This window comes from Phascolarctos cinereus, unplaced genomic scaffold, assembly GCF_003287225.1.
Source record: "Phascolarctos cinereus isolate Bilbo 61053 unplaced genomic scaffold, phaCin_HiC Scaffold_2;HRSCAF=192, whole genome shotgun sequence".
Classification (NCBI taxonomy): domain Eukaryota; kingdom Metazoa; phylum Chordata; class Mammalia; order Diprotodontia; family Phascolarctidae; genus Phascolarctos; species Phascolarctos cinereus.
Window position 1 is genome coordinate 115,149,037 of NW_027555625.1, and position 18,209 is coordinate 115,167,245.

An 18,209-nucleotide genomic window follows, 5' to 3' on the forward strand; every position below is an offset into this window, starting at 1 on the left:
TTTTTTTATCTGGCAACCTTACTCCCAGCTATACCATTCTTAAGAACTTCTATAAACTCAAAATGCCCCTTGTAGAGTGCTCTTCGGTGTATTTCTAAGCATTAGGCCAGGGATGAAATCTATTCACCCCATTTACAAAACTACAGGTCCTATCACAGTCCCTCAAACTGCTAAAAAAAAAAAAGACAGTAGATTCAGATTATCTCCTGATGGAGGGTTAGAGTTGCAGGTGAGCTGCATGCAGAGATGGGCAGGTAACCTCATGTACAGATTAATGTCCACAGATTTGTTAGAAGGGACAAAGAGGGAAAAGTAGCAAGACTGTTGAACTGAAAATCCAGCTCAACATTAAACACCTACTCCCCATACTATTCTGTGAGGCTCTGTGGATACAGAGACAAGAAAATGAAACAGTACTTACCCTCAAGGAGCTTATGGTCTAGGGGAGGAACCAGCATGTACAGAGATAAATAAAATACAAAATGATAAATAAATACCAAACAAATACAAAATGACTGGGCATGGGGAGTGTGAAGGAGCAGGGAACTAAGGACTAGGGGAATCAGGAAAAGCCTCTTGAAATGAGCTCTGAAGGGATCCTGGAGCCTCGGGCCAAAGTGAGGAGAGTACATGCCAGGCATGAGAGACAGCCTAAGCCAAGGCACAGAGCAGGAGATGGAATGTGGCACAATGGGGATCAGCAAGGACTCCAGTTTGGCTTGGGTGCAGGGGGAATAATATGTAATCAGCCTGGGAATACAGGGTGGACTGAGACTGTGATGGATCTTAAAAGATAACCTAAGTTTGACTGTATGTCCAGTACTTTCTCTTTGATCCAATCCATTCCATTCCAGAACCAATTCACATGGAGATGTCCACATGACAAAGATGACTCCCCTAGAAGACCCCCAAAGCTGCAGTACCCTTGGGATCATGTAAAACAACTGGAATAATAAGCAAACCACTGAAAGGTGGCAAGAATCAAAGAGCTCTGATGTTGGAATGGCCCGGTAAGTTTAAAATTTAACATGCTGGGGAGAAATGCATCTTATACATAGGCAGATCGATAAATGTATTTTTTGAGGAATAAATAGGACTCTTTAAAAGGCTGTGTAGCAAGGGAGACTAATATGAAACCTGAATAGCCAAAAGCTTGCAGAAATGATACTCAGGGAATGAGCTCCAATCCATATAAAACTAGATAAATTTATTGCATAAGGGTAGTTTTACACATACACACTTACTCAACTAATCCTGAATTGTGGGCTGGTCTTCCAGCTTCTCATTAAGAAACAAACACTAAAACTCCTCACCAGTTATTTCATACAAGTACAATACACAACTAACTTGGACCATTGTATCCTCATCTGCAAGGGTAAAAATGCACATTATTTAAGAACTGCTGCTCATTTCTTTCACTTGAGTTTCAGCAGTACATTATTTACTCGCATAGTAATGACTATAAGGAAACTATAGGAGACCTCTTTGTTCGTGGCTTGTGGGTGTCTACACATATTTCCGTTTAGAGGTATCTAAATTTGGCCCTCCTCAGCTAAGAGTTAGATATGTAAGACATTAGGTACACCTTAACAGACCCTTCCCCTCAAATCTTTTTTCGCATTACTAATAATGCCCTATTTTAAAGTACATTGATTTAAGAATATTGGGATTCAGGGGACTCAAAGTCTAGTTTTGCATTTGCTCCTTGCTCTAAGTGTGACCTAAGATGGGTCATTTTCTGTCTCTGTACTGAACAACTTTTTTTTTTAATCTGAAAAAGAAAGGGGTAGAACTAGGTGATCTCCAAATCCCCTTTCTATAATTCCATTGTGCCTCATTTCACATCAGGTAAATTAAGTAAAATTTCTGCCCCAGTTTTATAGGGATTGGAAAGAAATGTAGAAACATGTTTAACCTCTCACAGCAAACATATCTCTGCAAGATAACCGGCCAGCAATAAACTATTCTGGCTTCAATCAGGCCTCATCCCCCACTCTCCATTCTATAAATCACTGCTGGCAGGTAGCTGGGAAGCAGCTGCTAAGGATAACTTTGCTCCGGAGTACAGGAAGCCACCTTTTAACCCGCCTGCTGCTGTTTGTCTCTGTGAACTGTGACAAAGGAACAGATGATATCAGCAACATGCCAACTGTGGAGAGGATCTGGTCAGAGCACTAAAGGAAGCCTGCTCAGATCCACATCGTACCAGTCATTTTAGGAAGGTGAATGACCGCTGTGGGTAGCTCTTTAAGTCAAATGGGGTCTCCTCACTATCTTGGGCACACATTATGTTCATTCTTAGCTCTAAGCCTTTACTCATAGGATCACAGACTTAGGAGCTCCAAGGGAACTTAAGAGATCATTAAACCTAACCCTCTCATTTTACAGATGAGGAGACTGAGGATCAGGGGAGGTAGCAGAGAGCAAGGTAAGAATATGAAGTCAGGTTCTTTAACCCCAAATCCCCTCTTCAAGAGTCCCCAAATGTTTCACCTCCTCCACAATTTTTTTCCCAATCACCTCCAGCCTTTATCAATTTGTCCCTTTTTTGAACACCTACCACATTTAATTATACAATGTCTTATGTATCTCAAAAAAAAAACACACCAAAAACAAACCTGTCTCATATCAGGTCTTCTTTACCTAATAAGAGGGCAGAGATTCTATGTCTTGTGCTTTTGTGTGATCCACAGCCTATCCCTGGGCTGAGTCAGCATATGATAAAATGCTTATGATTTGACATTAAATGACAGTGCAAATCACAGAAAGTAACTGATTGGGTTGTAACACATTTAATCAAGTGCCCTTCCCTTATCACCCTTACCCCAAATCTCTATTTTCTCCTGGTCTTTTGATTTTTAAAAGTTTGTTTGCTTTTGAAGTATAGAGACTTTTCTTTTTTTTAAACTTCCAAATTCTCTGCCTCCCCCTCCCCTCCCTACTGAGAAGGCATGGAAAACAAAATCTATTACAAGTATGTGTAGTCATACAAAACAGATTTCTATTTTAGCCATGTTAAAAAAAAAAAAGAATCAAGAAAAAGCTTCATTCCCCCAAAGCTACAGGAAGTATATTTAAAGGAAACAGAAGAAACTTTCACAAAGGAGGATCCTTTGGGTGCTGGCTTTGTGTGATATTATCTTTACCTATGACAGTACAAAGCCAAAAGAATGAGATATTAGAATGGATGAAAATGTGAAAGGATTCAATGATAGTATTGGAAGAAAAGAATCAGGTGCAGGCTAAAAGCGTTATCTCATGTCTGTAACTGGAACCCATAAATGGAATGTTTTTGATTCTTCATCCAATTATCTGAAGAAGAAAAAAAAACACCAAACCCAATGGACTAAGTGCACTTACTGTAAAAACGTCATCGTCTCCGAGCTCGGCTTCATTATGGATTGTTGAAGAAGAAGTTGTAGATCCTAGAAAAGAGATGGGAAAATAAATAAATGAATGAATGAATGAATGAATGAATGAATGAATGAATGAATAAATAAATAAATAAATAAATGTGTATATATATCTCTAAAGAAAAGTTGGCCATGAGGAATACATTATACTTTCAAGAATAATGTCAATTATTCTGCTATATGTTTCTGGCCAATATGGATCAACACTAATAAAATACAAAAAAACCAGCAAACATTTTATAATTTCAGTGACTCAAGATCCATGATTTATTTAGCATACACAGTCCCTTCTACTGATGCAGATTGTAACCACCTCTATTTTGGTAGATGGTCTCCATAAATCATGGTGGCCAAATAAGAGGCCACGCAGGAACCGACCCTCTAGTGATGAACCTCTCAGATCTAGGATAAACCTATCAAATGAGCCACCCAGTCCTATTCGTTACTGGGTCTCCAGTCCTTGAAGCTTATTGGACTGATAGACCCTTTCATAGTTTATGCTTCACTGAGAAAGCATTTGAGATCCCAAGGGTTACTGCTATGCCATGATGAGGAATCAGAGCAGAACTTTGCTTAAGCCAGTTAACAAGCAGTGCCAGACTGGTCATTAATGACCTGTTTGACCTTGGGCAACTTCTCTGGCCCTGTTTTCTCATGCAGTAGGATGAGGGAAATGGGTTTAATGATTTCTGGGATCACTTCCAGGTCCAAACATTCTAGGACTCTTAAAAGCCAGATCGTGCCAACTCTTATGACTTAGAAGTAAGGATCTCTAGAAAAGGCTGAGGATTGGATTTTTGGACCCTTAACTGCACTGCTTCTTCTGTTGATACTTAGGATTCTGGGGACTTATTTACACCCTGCTGTCTTCAGCTAAACCTTAAGGGCATGTCAGAAAAAAAAAAAGTAAAATCCCTAAACCCAGCTTATCTCACGCTGGAACAGGAATCAGCTTACAAAAGCTAAGTTTATTTACAACTTCACATCTTTCTTCATCCTGGTATGCAAGTGTATATAAATATTCTTGGAAAAGAGACTAAACAAAGAAGGCTCCTATTTACAAGCAGGCATGGCCTACCCTCTTTTCTTTTCCTATCAGGATTAATAATGTGTGGAGTAATTAAAATGAAGTTAGTGGTTGGCAAGAAAAAAAAATACAAAATTATCAGCTTTTATTCATTCTCCCTCCCCTCCCCTTTTTGTAAAATGATTAAAAATTAAGCTCTGACCCATTCCTTGGTTAGGATTTTCAGGAACATACTACATATGTGACCTTGGGCCTCAGTTTTCTTATCTGTAAAATGGAGGTGGGGGTGACTAGATGGCCTCCAAAAGACCTTTTAGTTATGGATCTGGGAGTCTATATTTCCTCCTTCACCAATATACAAAAAGATTAAAATATTCCCCCTAGGGGCAGCTAGTGGCGCAGTGGATAGAGCACCAGCCCTGCAGTCAGGAGGACCTGAGTTCAAATCCGACCTCAGACACATAAAACACTTACTAGCTGTGTGACCCTAGGAAAGTCACTTAACCTCATTGCCTAGCCAACCCCCCCGAAAAAAAAATTCCCCCAGAAAAGGTTTGAGGAACAGTTGGCTAAATATTCCAATACAGTACCTGAAAAGTACCAAAATAACCAAACAAACTTACATTTGGCACATATGCCCATCTCTCCATCATGATTTTAACTGAACATCAGAATTCCTCCCTTCAAAGCCCGCTTAAAAAAAAATTTAGTGGGGAGGCAATTAGGATTAAGTGACTTGTCCAAGGTCACACAGCTAGTAAGTGTCTGAGGCTGGATTTGAACTCAGGGCCAGTGCTTTATCTACAGTACCACCTAGCTGCCCCAAAGCCAACTCAAAGTAAGTTAGAGAGTATACTGACATCAGAGCCAAGCAAAGGATAGTGCCCAGGTAAATTAAGATGGAGCGGAATCCATTCCAGGTAACAGGAGCAGTCCCTGACTGCTAACCAAGTGGTGCTGTTCATAGATTCAGAGTCAGGAAGACCTGAAATAAAATCCTGCCTCAGTCATATACTAGCTGTGTGACCCTGGGCAAGTCACTTAACCTCTCTCAGCCTTATCTGCAAAATGGGGATAATAATAGCATCTACTTCCCAGGGCCATTTTGAGGCTCAAATGAGATGATATAGACAAAGCACTTAGCAAACCTTAATGAGCTATATAAAGTTCCCTATTATTAATGAGAGAAACAAGGACTGATGTCCATTTCATCACCAGTTTTGGAAGGTACTGTTTCATGCTTACATTTTAAACACTTGCCTTTCATGACAACCCTAGATTTGGAGAGTGAATTTTCATTTATCTGTTCAGCCTCCACACAGTTGCAGTTAATAATAGACTAAAACCCTTGTGTGCTTAAAAGAGTTTGAGGCCACGTACTTTTTTTAAAAGCTATGTTCACCCATCTTTTCCCACACCCAATAATGAGTGAAGAACATGCTATTATTGTTCAAATAGATTAAAAGTTTTTTTAAAAAATATATCTTCCACAGGAAGTTCTGATTTGGCTGTTCACATGTCATCCTTAGTCATATATCTTTCTCAATGGGAAGAAGCCAGGCTCTGCTCCCTGAATGGGCTTGAAGGCAGACAATTCCTGCAGTCTGTGCCTGTGGATCCTAGCCACCAACCTTGACAGCCATGCTTAGTAATCTATTGCAGGCAACCTTGAATGTCATGAATATGACATGATTCAATAGATAATATTTACTCATTTTGGATTAAATCTGTAAGCTTGATGCTATTTAGGGAAAAACAAAAAAAAAGTAGAAAACAAATTTTCTCCTTAAAAAGTAGTTCTGTATTTAATTTTTGGTTTCATTGAGAAGCAAATACCACTGTACTGCCCATGTCAGAAGAAAAAAAAAAGCAGAGTTGTTTCTGAACAATAACTTTAATTTCATCACTTAAGTGAAGGGAAAATAAAATCAGTAGAGTGTATTCAAAGGACAGGTAGTTAAAGTATACAAAAGTCACCCTCCTCCTCCTCTCTTTACCCAGGAGTTTTCTTTAAGGCACAAGATTGTCATTAATCTACAATGCACCAAACAAGTTCATCATCGTGCCTAATATTTTTGTGTAATGTTACCCCAAACTACAAAAGTCTACCTCCTGAGAATATGTTGAAGCAGAATGAAATAAGAATCCAAAGGGAGAATAAGTACCAGATTGTGGAGGTCCCTGAATATTAAGCTAATGAGTTTGAACTTGATAAACAATAGACAGTGCCACTAAAGAGACAGGAGGAATTGAGGAAGGATGGGGGAGAACAAGTCATTTATATAGCTCCTACTATGTGCCGGGCATTTTGCTAAGTGCTTTAAAACTATCATCTCATTTAATCTTCACAACATCCTATGAGGTAGGTGTTGTTAGTATCCCCATTTTACAATGGAAGAAACTGAGGCAAACGGGGTTAAGTGGTTTGCTCAATGGAAAATAAAGACAATTTGCTGCCATCAATGTGAAGGATGGATTAGGGAGGAGAACAAGAATGGAATTGGTTAGGAGGTTATTGTGGCAGTGTAGACATGGGTGGTAGTAATGGATGAAGTGTTAGCAGTGAGCATGGAGAAAAGGGAATAAAGGTGAGAGATTTGGGGGAGGCATATTCAAAAGGATTTGGTAACTGATTGCATAGGAGAGTTGAGGCAGAAGGAAGACTCAAAGACTGGTCATCACAAAGGATGTGATGCAGGAGACTGGGTACATGGCAAAACCACTGACAGAAATGCTGAAGCTCAGTGCTGAGGGCTTTCCATATCCATCAATACAATACCCAAGGATCTGAGATGTCATTAGTGCTGGACCGCCCTCCACCAACACAACATAGTAGACAACTTAATAGATAAGTCCTGGGGAGTTATCTGAAGCTCAGAGGATTTAAGTGACTTTGTGACCTTGGTCATATAATTAGTAAGCATCAGGGAAGATTGAGTTGAATCCAGACCTTTCTGATGATAAGTCCCCCACTTTATACCCCACTTTATACTACTTTGCTTCAAATAGTAGAGGATCTTTGCACATAGTTAGCAATTAATATGTGTGTTAAATTTTAATTTGAAATTCAGATTGGATGTATTAAGGTCAAGGTAGACACCTGAGTGGAAATGTCCTATAGTCAATTGGAGAAGCAAATCTGAAACTCTGAAGAGAGGTCAGGAGCGGACAAGGAGACATAGAAGTCATGTTTGTAGGTGCAGTAGCTAAAAACCAGGGAGTTAAGGAAGAGAATGTTGAAAAGGCCCAAGACTGACCAGTGGTGAACATCTAGAGGCAGCAAGCTGGGGCAGTTGATGGAAAGCTGGACCTGGAGTCAGGGAGACCTGGGTTCAAATCCAGCCTCAGACTAACTGTGCGGCCCTCAGCAACTCACTTAAACACTCTTTGTCTCAGTTTTCTCAACTACAAAATGGGGACCATAACAGCACCTACTCCCCAGGGCTGCTGTGAGGATCAAATGAGATATTTTTGTAAAGTGCTAACTATGGTGCCTGGCACATAGTAGGTGCTTGCTAATGCTTGTTTCCTTTCTCCATTCCTTTATCTTCCTTGAGAAGTCAAGAAGACGGTAGAAGACACAGCAAAAGAGAAGCTCAGTAAAAGATGAAAGAAGAACCAGAAGAACATTGGTGTTTCAGAAACTAAGGTAGAAAAGATTATCCTTTTCTTGGATGTCTGCTCAACAGAGTCAAAAGCTAAAGAGGGGAAAAAAGTTTAAGGTCTAAAAATTGGCCATTGGAATGAGTAATTAAAGAGTCTGTTGGTAACAGCTAAAGATGAATATTATGAAATTACAAAGAATAGGCTTGGCCTTTGCAGAGTCAAAGGAGTCCACGGATATGGAACATTGTAGAAAATAAGGGTTGAGGTTTTTTTGGGTGGATATACTGGACTCTATCATGGTGCCAGGAACCTAGTTATCAGGAGATCAACTATCCTTCAAGAAAGCAACAGCCTTAGTACTCATCAGTACCCTCTGATTGGAGCCCTGAGCAAAGGACTCCTTCCAAAGCTCCCACTTTCCACCTGGCTGTACTTCTTTGGACTGAACTCCATCATGTCTCCAGACCATCTTCCTCTCCCTGCTTTTCAATTTCCTTTTGGGTATTATCTTTTCCCACTAGACTCTTAAGTTTCTTGAGGGCAGGGATTGTCTTTCTTTTACTTATTTGTATCCCCAGTGCTTGGCACATAGCAGGTGCTTAACACATGTTTATTAGCTGACTGACTACTAATCAATTTTGTTAAATCCCTTCAAAAAATGTTATTATGATGGCGCTCCGGGACTGGGAAAGCATATGGGGAAATATAGGTGTTTTTAAAAAAATCTTTTTTTTAGAAAAAAAGCTTGTTGGTGAGAACAATTTCACTTAAGTAGTAGAATTGGAAGTTAGACTTAAGAGGTGGAGAAGAGGGTATGAGACGAGTATTAACTATCTGGGTGGCAAGTCCCTTGACTTCTCTTGGTCTCAGTTTCCTCAACTGTAAAATGCTGCAGAGAAGGCAAAGAGGGATTGCACTAGATGACCTAGGTTCCTTTCCATTTCTAAAATTCTATGATTCCTACTCTTTAGAATGTAGAATATAAAAGGTGACTATGAGTAGTAAGTTAGGTGCTAAAATTTTTAGCTTTATTTTAAAATACAGTGTTTTTTGTTAATAGATTCACAGATACAAAAAGTTGATTCATTCTTCCCTGTTTTTTATAAACCAGCTAGTATGTCCCTTTGGAAAACACAAAGGTTACAAGACCAATAAAAATCAAAATTCCTTTTTGTTGCTCTTCCAGAGAGAAGAGATATCCGTAAATTAGCAACCAATAGGATGTAGGTCTGTAAAATGTGGGGGAATGGATTTGACAACCTCTAAGGTCCTTTCCAACTCTAAAATTAAGATAACTAATGAATGGCATAGGCTATATTAGTACTTCTTTACATTTTTGCCTCAAGGTTGTCAATATAGGAAGGGGTAGAAGTCATTTAGTCCATGCCTCTGCTTAAAAGGAATGCAGCACAAAATTATTTTAAATTAATGGATATATATGGGTACCTCATAAAGTATTAAATACCTTTGGGAACACAGGTTCCTGCAAATGTTAGTATATAACACAATGGAAAGAGTACTGTATTTAGGGTTGGGGACCTGAGTTCCCATTCCAGCTCTGCCTTTTACTACCTCTGGGACTTTAGGAAAACCATTTAACTTATCTGGGCCTCAGTTTCCTCACCTGTAAAATGAGGGGGGGTTGGACTAGATGACCTCTGAGGTCCTTCCTAGTTCCAAAATAATGAATAAATTCTAGTTCCAAAATAATAAATCTATGATTCATTACCTTCTGAGAATGGTGAGATACTGGATCATACCTGGGGCTAAAGTAGTCTAGATTTGGAAGGAAGGAAACAGCATTGTGCTAAGTACTTTACAGATATTATTTCATTTGATCCTCACAACAACCCTGGGAGACTTGTGCTATTATGTACTCCACTTTACAGTTTAGAAAACTAAGGCAGATAGAGGTTAAATGACTTACTCTGGGTTACAAAGCTAGTAAGTGAGGCTGCAATACAACTCAGGTCTTTCTGACTCTATAGCTAAAACTATCCAATCTGGCAACAGCTGCCTCTTAGGGTACAGTGGGAGAAGGGAGACTCTGTCCATTCAAAAGCTAACAGATACTACTGGACTTCACTCCTGGAGTGACCATAGATGCTAGATACTCTATGGACGTATACAGGAGCTGTTCCAGAAATATCTATTGGTTGTTTGATTGATCAATCTCAGACTAAATCAGAATCCAGGGAGGCAGGGAATAAATTGCTGGATCATTTCCCAGAAGCTTAGCCTCCTGGAGCCTTTTCTTAATAGAATATGACTGTGAATTTGTTTGGAGCCAATTGGATATACCCCAAAAAAAGGCATTTTGGGGACAGGACTAAAATAAATTTGCATAAGGAATTCATTTCTAACTTCAACACATTCACTTTATCAAGAGCACTACCTGTTTTGGTTAAGTATCCCAATATCATGAGTAGCAGTTGCTAAAAGGTCTTCCTTCAGTCTCAATGACTTCCCCTTATCATAAGGCCTGTTATCTTTTTTGCTTTGGGTACCTCACTACAGTATCTCTCCCCGAATCCATTCTTATTCTCTGGCTTGATTCAAGATTTAGGCCAAGTATCACTGCTTATGGGGAACGTCTCCTAATTTCCTTGGTTGTTTATGCCAGTTCTGACATAGTGCAGCTGGCCCAGGAGAGTATAAACTCCAAGAGGGCAGGTCCTGCTTTTTGTTTAATCTTTGTATATCCAATGTCTAGGAATAGAGCTTTGCAAAAAGTGAGCATTTAATAAATGTTGGTTGTACTGGATATCAAGTCTTTGCATCTAGCCATCTGATCCAGTTCAAGAGCACTGCCAAAAAATACTCTTCAAGTAAAAAGCAAAACAAAAAACCCCACACAAAAAACCATCAAACCCCCCAAAACCAAAACATAAACAAAAGCCCCATGACCCCAACAAACAGCATTATAAATTTTTTTTTAAAACTTGAAAATTCACACAACCCAACTACGAAATTAGCAGAGTCCAGTTGGAGAATCCAGTACCTTCAATCAGGTCTTCTATTGCTTTTCTCACTCCTCTGTCAAAGGCTCGTGCATCAGCTGGGCTTTGGAAAGTAAGCCCAAACTTTCTATTATCAACTTTCCAATGATGAAATGTTGGGTTTGCTTTCGTGTAGACCAAGTCTTTTCTTACATAGCATTCCAATACCACCTAAAAGAGTCAAATACATGGGGACAATTATAAGTGTTATTGTTTCAATTGGGGTCTAGAAGCCTAGTTATGAAGAGATGGCATTGCGGTCTTCTCCCTTTAAACTACAAAACTTCAACAATCTTAAAAACTTTAACAATATCAAAGCCATCTTTATTCCTTGTTTCTTCTCTACCTGCTACCTTGTTTCTCTGCATGCACTGGCTACCAAATTTCTCAAATGAATACTTTTAACAGTTTTCTCACCGCTCATTTAACTGCAATCTGGCTTCCTTCCCTGCTTCTCTGCTTAAATTAGTCACCAATCAACAAATATTTATTAGGCCTCTACTATGTACCAGACACCCTGCACTCCACAACGTCTACCACCCTACCTCTCCCAACTCAAAGACATTTTCTTTATCTTTTTGGACCATGTGGCATAATAGAGTTTCTTGGAAACAAGAAAACATGGCTTAGAAACCCTGTCCTTGACCCTTTATCATCTGTATGGCCAAGTCACAACCTCTCTGAACCTCAGTTTCTTCATCTATAAAATGAGAATAATACTAGTAGTACCTACCCTCACAGGCTGTTATGAAACCCACATGAGAGATAATGTATGTAAAGCTCTTTTGCAAACTTTTAAGTACTATATTATTATTACTGATCTTTCTACTGTATTTGAAAGTGTTGACTTAAAATTCTCTCCTTCCTTGGCTACTGAGATACTGAATTCTTCTGGTCCTGCTTAGTTCTCTATCTGCCCCTATTTAATTTCCTCCATAAGTTCTCATCTTTCTCCTATTTTCTAACCAATTACTTCATCTAGTCTCAAGGTTTCAGCTATCACCTCTCTACTAATCATCCCTTCTTATCCTTTACAACTTGCCTTTTCTTCAGAGCCAACTTTCTATTGATTTGAATGAAGCGGTCAAATTCTGTCCGTTTAAAAATGAATTTGCTATCTTTTTTTTTTCTCCTTCTGTACTTGGTTTTGATCTCTGTCTTTATTACATTACTCTTTTATCCATTACCCAGGCTCAAACCTGGGAATCATCTTTGCTTTATCCTTCTCCTTTATGTCCCCATATCCAGGTAGTCACCAGGGCCCATCAATATTTCCTATGAAAAACCTTTTGTAACCAGTGTTTCCTTTCCATTCTCATCGATGATTTCTAGTTCAGGCTCTTATTACTTGGATGCTGGACTAAATAGCTTTCTAACTGGTATCCCTGATTCTAGTAGTTATCTCTCCTTGAATCTTATTATATCATTTTATTCTTTCTTTTGCAGTAAAAATGGTACAACAGATAAAGAACTGGGTTATTTCTGGTCTCTTACTAGCCATGTCAACTAGGGCAAGTCATGTAACCCCTCTGAAACCACTTCCTCATCTGTGAAATAGGGATGATAACTATCCAATTGTTAAGATCAAATAAGATCATATATGGGAAATGCTTTGAAAGCTATAAAGCCCTGCAGGAAAAAAAATTATGATAATGAATCAGGATGGACACAACATCCTACAAATGCATCATGCTCAATCTTGATTCTGGGCAAACTGTGGATCCTGTTATATGAAAACACTTTCTCCTCTTTGATTCCTACCCATCCTTCAAAGCTGAGCTCAAGACCATCTCCCTAATGAAACCCTCCCTGACTAGCCTAGCCTTCACTGATTTTCATTTCCCTAAGAACTAAATAGGATCACAAATTTGAGGCTGGAAGAGCCTTCAATGTCACCTTGTCCAAACCATTTGTTTTATTGACAAGGAAAGGGAGGCCTAGAAAGATTAAGTGAAATTGCCTAATGTCACATAGGTAGTAAGAAAAGAGATGAGATTTTTAACACGGATGTTCTGCTGCCAAATCTGACACACTTTCCATGCTATTGCTAGCTGCCTCTAACATTTTGATTGTACCACACAGTTAAGACTTTCTTATGTGCTCTCACATCTTATTTTACAATTGTTTATTGTGTATTAACTTCATGTCCCTAAGCAGGTGAGCTCTTTGAGGATGGGCCATTTCCAAGCCTTGGTTTATATTCTACTGTTTAGCATGATGCTTAACACATAACAAGTACTCACTAAACACTTGCTGACTGAATAAATGATAATCTTCTAAAGTTGTTTTGAATAAAGAACCATTTTAAGTGGGCAAAAGAAAATTTCTCCTTTACTGTTGATCTGAAAATTCTGTTTTCTGCCATAATGTATTAACATCTAGATATTCTGAATACCATGAAGAGTTTGCTCAACTGCATAATCTCAATACCACATTGGTCATGATCACAACAAAAAAGTAAAGAATTAATTAGATGAACTAGGGGGAGAGGTAGAATTTTGTCTGAATTTAATGTAAAGAATCAACTATGAAAAAATTTTAAAATAAGTACAGTCATATTATTTTAAAAACAATTCAAGAGTGGAAGGGTCTATAAAATTGATAATTGCTAAGAAGATAACCCACAATAGGTCAAATAGAAGCCCTCCTTGAATAAGATTTTTTGGTGGTAATTTAATATATCAACAAACCAGGACAATCAATCAAAGCTCATTAGAGCTGAAAGAAACTTTTCAGAGGAATTAGTCTAGCCTCCTTATGCCAGTGATTAGAAAAGTGAGACCCAATATGGCAAAGTAGCTTGTATAAGGTCATGCAACTAGTGGCAGTGGTTGTGTCAAGAAGCCTATGATCTAGTGTACTATCCTTCTTGTTATCTATAATTATCTATTTTCTGTAATCAAAAGTTTATTGCCATAACTTATTAATAAATAAAAAATTCTAAGGTGAAATTTTTTTGGGGGGAGAGTGATTTCATCATTTTTATCAAATGAGATGTGTGAATCACTCAAAACTTAAAAGTGCTACACACACATACTGTTATTATTATCACTAATGCTAACAACATGATATGAGGAAATGCCTTCCACTGATAGAGTTCAACAACTCGTCTATAATTCATAGTCTTAAGACAGTTTTGCCTGGGACACTAAGAGGTGTGCACTTAGCCTTATCAAAAGCAGCACTTCTTCCTAATTCCAAGGCTAGCCCTCTCTCTGCTGGTTAATGTTTACTACTATTTTTTAAACTTCCTAATAAAGCTTTTTAAAATCTCACATCACCACCTATTTTTCCTGAGTGCCTACTATTTGCAGAGAGCTTTGCTTGGCATGGAATAGGGAATGCAAAGGGAAATAACTTTAGCCCAGACCAGCCTGTGTCTGAATAATAATAAATTTAGAATTAAAGAAAGTCCAAATCAAGGATTTTTACTGTTACAAATGTCTGTGCAATTTTAAAATTTGCAAAAGCCTCTAGATGAAGTCTTTCAAAAAAACAAACTAACTAACTTTACTAACTCTTTCTTCCCTTTACCCATAATTTCTGAGGGAAAAAACCTATCTTTTGGTTGAAATTTTCCATGCTTAGATTTAACCCAAAGGTCAATTCTCCTCGGAAACTTTAAGCTGAAATTGGTCCAGTCATCTGAATAATGTGAACAGAAAGGGAAAAAAAAATCCACTATAATAAGCAACAGTTTCCCCTTTGAAGAAGAAATAAAATTAGCTTAAGAAATTGGGACTAATTTAATGACAATAACAACAACAACAACAATAATAATGATGAAAAAACTGGATGTTATGCCCATTATGTGCTATGCTATGTTCATGCTACCCTCTGTGCTGGCATTCCCCTTCTCCTTTGGCCTACTCATTCTTTAAAGCCTAACTCAACAACCACTTCCTTGGTCCCATCAGTTTCTCTTGGTACCTTACACAGTCTGCACCAACCTTGTGCAGGTGCTATGCATTATTCTGCCACAGTACCTTGCACACAATAGGTGCTTAACACGTGTCTGAATTGAAACGTGTGTATATGTGGTACAATCCTGAAGCTCTTGTCCCCATCCCTCCAGGAGGGCAGCTTTTGTCACATCTAAGCTTTCCCAGAACAACAACAGAACTCTATGTGTAGGCTTGTTGGTGAATGGACAAGAGATACCCTTTGTACAATTAACACTAAAAAGGACATTTTAGTAATGATTAATTATCAAGTTAATATAAAATGTAGAAGGGCAGCCAATGCTAAATCTTTACTGAGCACCTTTGTTGTACTGCTTTGGCATGCATACACACACACACACACACACATGTCTATGTATATGTATATTATACACACACACATATATGTTATATGCATATAATATACACACACATATAAAAATGTTAGTTTACTTTAAATTAAGTTACATGAGAAATCAAGATTTTGAAAAATAAGTTTTAAAAATTTTGAGATAAACAATTTTTTTCCTTTATCAATCATTCCTGTCAAACAATTCCTTTAAATCAATGACCTTTAATATTTCTGAAATAAGTTTCCATTTACAAAAATTCAATTTATGTACAATGAATGTTTCAGTAATAGAACTATCACTTGAAGTAAAGGATGCTGGCACTCAATGCTTATTAATAAAAGCTCTCAGAACTGTCAAAATGTAAATCTTTTGACCCATAGCTCAAATTGTCTCTCTCCTAACTGCTTTTAAAAAAGGAAAAGTGACTGCAAAGGAACATTCAGATTGCAAATTTAGCACATATAAAGATCAAGCATGCAAGTGTTAATATTCTCAGAATAACATTAACCTGCTCATATTATGTACATTATACATACTTCCTATGTAGCACACAGCACTAATTGAGGATGTGTTGAATATTTTGAATCTCTTCTGGCTTCTGAAAGTAAATTTCCAGTACATAATACAGGCAACAAACATGAAGAGTGTTAAAGCTGCCTAGGAGAACTTCATAGCTTTTTCATAAACAGTATTGCTAATTTAAAGTAGATTTTTGCATTCAACATATTTTTAGTTTCTATAACACCAAAGTACCTTCTTCAAAGAATCATGGGAGGAAGCAGATGCCAATAGAAGGTTGATTTGGCTAATTTTCCTGTTACTGCTTTTTTTCCCTCCAAAACATGTTTTATTCATTAATTTTGTGCAATAAAAGCTACACTGTCTTTTAGGTAAACATCTATTTGGAAGGAACAGTAAGCCAGGAGACAACCTGCCCCCACATTTTAACTCTACCAATCCAACTCGGGAATAGCTCCCTCTGAATAATGCATTAGTTTTCAAAGTGCTCACTGCCACTGGGCCATACAATGTGACTGACTTCATCAGTGCTGGAAGGTCTGATCCACGAATGGGTAGTTTGCTTAATTCCACTAAGATGGCAGAAGTTCTAAATCTGGTGGGGGTAGGGGAGAACAACCTAGACATTTGAAAACTTGGCATCGACTGAGAAAAGCAGTTCAGTTTTAAGTGAAGCTACTTTGGGCTAAGGCAAGGGTTCTTATCCTAGGATCTGTGGACTCTAAAAACAAGTATTATTATAATTTCTTAGGCTAGGCAATGGAGTTGAGCGACTTGCCCGGGATCATACAGCTAGTAAGTGTCAAGTGCCCGAGGCTGTATTTGAACTCAGGTCCTCTTGATTCCAGGGCAAGTACTCTATCCACTGAGCCGCCCAGCTGCCCCCAAAACAACTATTTTGATAATCATATTTAAATATAATTGGTTTCCTTTGTAATTTACACATTCACAAACATTCTGAAAAGGGCTGCACAGGTTCAACCAGCCCGGCCAAAGGATCCATGGCACAAAAACAGTGAAGTACCCCTAGATAAAGGTATGGGAGATGATGAAGCCTTTATTTGAAACAAAGGTCTTGTTATGTAATCTGGGCTTGGCTGCAGAGTCTGAAACTTTTCCCCTAGGAATTAGGAATTAAGAGAAAGAGAAACATGAATGGGAGGGAGGGGGTTGGGGAGAAAAGTTTTTAATTTATCTTCAAGAAAAAAAATCAGTTGTCAGCAATTTAATCCACAAGTCTTGTATCTGTTCTTACCAGTTTATCTCTCTGTCGTTCCCCATGGATGAGAAAACCACTTCTTCCATTCCCTTCTGGGTGCATGACCTTGCAGACACCAACTCGACTGATACCACCTCCTTCTTGAGGTAACCATCCCCCACTGGAGTCATCTCGGGTCATAACCACAGCTTTGACACGAACAATATAGCTGTCACTAAAATGACAACAACAAAAATAACTTGGTAAGATAAGAATGTTATCAGCTTTGTCTCTTACCAATTCCATATAACAAACTCTTTCAGTGGGCCAATCAACCAATATCCCAAACAAGACCTGAGCATGAAAGCTAGCACTCATAAAATCAAGGGTTGATATTATCTTCTATGGAAAGACAACCTGGCATAGTGTAGAGAGTGTGGAAGAGACATAGATCAAAATCCTATCTCTGACATTTACTAGTTGAGACCATGGGCAAGTCATTTGACTTCCCAGCTCCAGTTGCCTTAGTTATAAAATGGTAAAATACTCATAGCAACATCCTCTTAGGGCTGTGGTGAAGATCAAAGAAACGATTTATATAAAGCACTTTGTAAACCTTAAAGTGCTATTTAAATAACAGCAGAAATCCAATACAGACTTTTCTTTTTAACTTGGATAAAACATTCCATAATTATGTAATTTATAAGTATTTTACTTTTAATAACAATGGATATTTACATAGCTTTTAAAAGTGTATAAAGAGTAATTAGATACCCATTCTATCACTGGATTCTCACAACAATCCTGTAAAGTAGTTATTAACGGTATTATTATCCTTTGCATTCAGAAAGGTTAGGGGCAGGCAGCTAGGTGATGCTGGTTTTGGGAGTCAGGAAGATGAGGGTTCAAATCCTGTCTCAGTCACTAACTAGCTGTATCACCCTGGGCAAGCTGGAAATGTGGGATAATAATAGCACTTAACACCTAGGGTTATCTCAAGGATTAAATGAGATAATGTCTGTAAAACACTCTGGAAACTTTCAGTGCTTTATAAATAAATGCTGGCTATTATTAAGTAACTTGTCATGCTGTACAAAGTTAGTGGATCCTGAAAATGGGATTTGAACCCAGGTCTCTGCCAGTTCAGGTTGTA

The 18,209-nt window shown here is 38.2% G+C and overlaps 1 protein-coding gene across 3 annotated transcripts in view; it reads right to left on the reverse strand.

Moving 5' to 3' along the window:
- SPRED2 (sprouty related EVH1 domain containing 2) overlaps positions 1-18,209 on the reverse strand; it is a 173,969-nt gene that overhangs the window by 26,315 nt on the left and 129,445 nt on the right. For all 3 annotated transcript variants that reach the window (XM_020985421.2, XM_020985420.2, XM_078149549.1), the window contains exons 2-4: positions 17,114-17,291; positions 11,048-11,216; positions 3,361-3,425 (exon numbers count right to left, since the gene is read on the reverse strand). In XM_020985421.2, the coding sequence (XP_020841080.1) occupies positions 3,361-3,425; positions 11,048-11,216; positions 17,114-17,291 (412 nt within the window). The remainder of the gene's footprint in view (positions 1-3,360; positions 3,426-11,047; positions 11,217-17,113; positions 17,292-18,209) is intronic.